At 54.9% G+C, this 3,939-nt stretch overlaps 1 protein-coding gene across 1 annotated transcript; it reads right to left on the bottom strand.

The window, feature by feature from the left end:
* Positions 1–1,692: 1,692 nt before the first annotated feature.
* On the bottom strand, positions 1,693–3,595 carry LOC109768151 (nuclear poly(A) polymerase 4-like). Its single transcript, XM_073509578.1, has one exon. The coding sequence runs from the start codon at positions 3,289–3,291 to the stop codon at positions 1,693–1,695; it is 1,599 nt and encodes a 532-aa protein (XP_073365679.1). The 5' UTR covers positions 3,292–3,595.
* Positions 3,596–3,939: the final 344 nt, after the last annotated feature.

Here is a 3,939-nt window from a genome sequence, read left to right as displayed (position 1 = left end):
GTGCGCAGAAAAGACTAGTATTGATCTGTGGGGCCAGTCTAGATCCCGCCAGGAGTAACGACCACCGGCCGGTGTGTCCGGGGCGTTCCAAGTTGGTATCAGAGCCGACCCTCGCGGTTACACGGATGTTTGCGGACAGGTGCGCGGTCATGTTGTTTATGACGTTTGTGACCCGTCGTGGCACACGACATGGCACATGTACTGGACTGGATGCACAAACGTATGTGCCAAGAGGGAACGTTCTTGTGGCCCGATGAGGACGTCGGTTCCTCTGAGTGGGGGTGTATGTGATAGCCTGGCTTATTAGGGATGATAGACCTACTCATATCAATAAGGAATTCCTTCTTTTCTGGGAGCCCATTCGGAAAGAACTCCAAAGTTAAGCATGCTCACTTGGAGTAGTTTCAGGATGGGTGACCGACCGGAAAGTTGCTCCAGGGTGCGCACGAGTGAGGACAAAGTGCGCAGAAAAGACTAGTATTGATCTGTGGGGCCAGTCTAGATCCCGCCAGGAGTAACGACCACCGGCTGGTGTGTCCGGGGCGTTACAATGGCCGTGTGGGCGGCGTGGTAGCCAGGATGTGGCGTTCGGTGGCGGTGAGTGTTAGCCGGGGTGAACTTGTTCTATCTTTGGACGGACCGGCGGCGGCAGAGCTCGTTCCCTTCTTAAAGGCGTTGTCGCGGCTCTCATTACATGTCGTGTTGCTCCACGGGAATATCTGATCCTCGGATCGGGCGATGGCGGCGCTCCGGTGTCGTAACCTTCCTGAAGGCGCCGCCCTGGAGCCCACAGTTCGTCGTATACGGCTGCATCTCTTCATTGTGGCATGTTAACGGTTGAAGCCTCCGATTGCTCTTGTAGTGTTAGGGTGGTGTTGCTGCGCTCAGCGTCTATGTATCCTGCCTTGGGTGTGTATGAGTTGTGGTGGCATGCGTTTATATCGGGTTGTTAAGGATCGTTGCTTTATATAAGCGGGGCGAAAGCCTCCATGTGTCATGGCCGAAGAACACAAGCTGGTTCAAAGTTTGTGTTGTCAAAGCTACATTGATATGTAAAAACTTTCCTTAAATCCATAAATACATCGAAATGCCACCACAAGATCAGCTGTGATCTGTAAGTATGGAGGAATTAGCAGTCCTCAATTGGTACTTGTGATTTATGGCCTTATTTGTTGTTTAATTTACAGATTTGTATGTGATTAAAGTGTCATGTCATACTGGTTTCCCTCCCATCTAAAGACAATCAATTTTTTTGACAAAAAAGACAATCATTGTTGCTAGTATTTTAAAAGGTGTTTAAAAAAATCGCATTACACGTTGGAAAACAATTGTTCGGATCTCTGTTACATCATGCAGCATTTTGTTATTACACAGAATAGATAGGGTCTTCAACTCCTAACAAGTTGTATGTATTCATCAACAAGAGTCAAGATGTCTTCCCTTGATCAAGTTGGCGGCGCTCTAGCTTAGCTAGAACTGATCCGAACAATTCTGTGTAATAAATGAAGAGTTGGCGGCGCTGTAGCTTAACTAGAACAGATGAAGAGTTGGCGGCGCTCTAGCTTAGCCTAAATCATCTGTGCTAGCTATCTGTGTGCTGCTGCTAGCAGAAATGGATGGCTAGATAAAAATGTGCACCTAAGCCTAAACTCCACAACATATTTTTCAGTAGAAGAGGACGTCATTTCTCTTTCAAGTCTCGCTCTCTGATGAAGACCCGATTCTGCCTGCTGCCGCCGCCCTCTTGCTGGCCCTGCTGCTCGGGCTCGGGCTCGACTCGGAGTTGCCGGAACCATCGTCGGAGCGTTTCCTCTTGAGACGATCAGCGGGGAGAATCTGCTCCAGCACATAGGGCGGCAGGTCCTTCCTTCGGGCGTGCGAGACGTCCAGCTCCATGCCAGGTCTCCAGAACGCGTACGTGTACACCTCGTCCTTGAACTCCTGCGTCGTCAGGCGAAGGTCGAACTGCGGCGGCTGCTGCGGTTGCTGTGGCGACGGTGCCGGCTTGGACAGGCCCACGAAGAAGGAGGACACGCGCCGCCGATCATCATCATGGGGCTTGGCGGCGTAGGCGTGCGGGTGCGGATGGCAGAGCAGCATGCCGGCCGTGGCCATCTCGACCCTGACCACCAGCTGCCTCAGCCGCGACTCCACCCACCCCTTCCACTCCCGGAGATCCTCCTCCCCGCCGGCCACCTTCACGTCCACCCGCAGGTAGCTCTTGTACGCCTTGAAGAAATTGAACGGTCTGAACAGCGCGTCCCACGCGCCGGCCACGGCGATCTCCTGGCAAACCTTGTGCGCCGCCTCGAACTCCGCTGTCATGGTTCGCAGGGTGGCGCGGGAGACGTTGTAGCACGAGTTCATGCAGGGGTATGCCGGCGTGATGACGGGCATGAGGTGGCTCCCGTCGCGGGGGTTCCTCCGCGGGTCCCACACGGGGAGCCCAAGCGGCATCTCGCCGCCGTCGTCGTCGTGCTCGATGTCCTTCAGCATCACCGGGCTGGGCCACTTCCACTGTGAGAAGATCCGGAAGAAGCGCGGCACAAGCATGCTGGGCGCGGCGTTGGGGTAGAGCTGGCACACGCGCGCCACGAGGATGGCCCACCCCACGCCGCCGACGAAGCCCATGGCGTTGGAGTAGATGCCCCTCGCCTTGGCCCAATGCTTCACGCAGCGCAGCGTCGTGCGGAAGGCGCCGGCTTCCGGGACCAGCCGCAGGATCTCGTCGGCGACGCGGACGCCGTTGAGGCTGCGGACGGTGGCCATGTCCAGGCCGCAGAGCACGGAGCGGCCACGCAGGTCCAGGTCCATGGGCACCGCCGGGAGGCATACGCTGGCGTAGAGGAGGTCCACCTGCACGCCGCGGAACCTCATCTTGATGACCGGAACGTACGCGCCGGGAACCAGCTGTAGCTCCGTCACCGCCTCGGTCTCGGCCAGCACGCCGCCCAGCACGTCGAAGAAGTCGTGGTGGCGGTCAACGTAGGCGGGCCCGACGACGAGGGCGTCGACGTCGGAGCCGCGGCCATGGACGCCGAGGCGGTACGAGCCGAAGGGGAGGAGCAGTGCGGTCGCATGCTCGGCCATGCCGTCGGGGTACTCTCGCTGAGTCGTGAGCTGCTTCACCCAGCGGTCGACGATGCCCTGGAGGTCGCGCAACACATCCTCGCGGGCAGCCGTCTCCTCAGCACTCTCGTGCAGGCCAGCTTCACGCAGGTGCTTCTCCAGCTGCGCCGTGCTCTCGTGGTCCGCCGGCGTCGGGCCAACCAGGAAGATCGGGGACGCCATTGTTTGTGGGCTGCTAATAGGTAGGGCAGAACTAAATCAATCGACTTGAAGATGTAGAGAGGTCTTGCTTTTATCAGCGTGGTGATTGATGGGAGAGGGAGACAGCACTGTAGTCGAACTCGGATTCCAGTAAAAGAAACGCGTGCGATTGCAGCGTTGGTTGCAGTCCGAAGCCGTTTCCGGCAACAGCTCGTTTGCCGCCAGAAGGTTTCAGTTTCATTTGGTAGAAATGAAACGAAAACACATTCCGCATAGGATTTGATTTAGATTCCAATTCTAATTTCTTGTTTGTCTGCCACATGGATTTGTGAAAAAAAAATTGCGAGGATTAAATGGATGATCTACTGAATGGCGGACAAAAATCGCGACTCACGATCGACGGTTGTAGCCCAGTGAATGAAAGGACTACATGGCTGCAATTTTTTGTCGTGCAGGAATCGGCCGCCAACCATCGTCATGTAGCAGTGCTCATTTTAAATTATACTCCCTCCGTTCCTAAATACTTGTCTTTCTAGGCATTTCAATAAATGACTACATACGGAGTAAAATGAGTGAATCTACACTCTAAAATATGTCTACATACATCCGTATGATAGTCATTTGAAATACCTAGAAAGACAAGTATTTAGGAACGGAGGGAGTAACATT

Source organism: Aegilops tauschii, chromosome 2, assembly GCF_002575655.3.
Source record: "Aegilops tauschii subsp. strangulata cultivar AL8/78 chromosome 2, Aet v6.0, whole genome shotgun sequence".
Lineage (NCBI taxonomy): Eukaryota > Viridiplantae > Streptophyta > Magnoliopsida > Poales > Poaceae > Aegilops > Aegilops tauschii.
This window is presented reverse-complemented; position numbering and strand designations above follow the sequence as displayed.

What these genes read in the sequence shown, in the direction of transcription:
- LOC109768151 (XM_073509578.1), bottom strand. Translation starts at nt 3,291, where the DNA reads ATGGCGTCCCCGATCTTCCTGGTTGGCCCGACGCCGGCGGACCACGAG.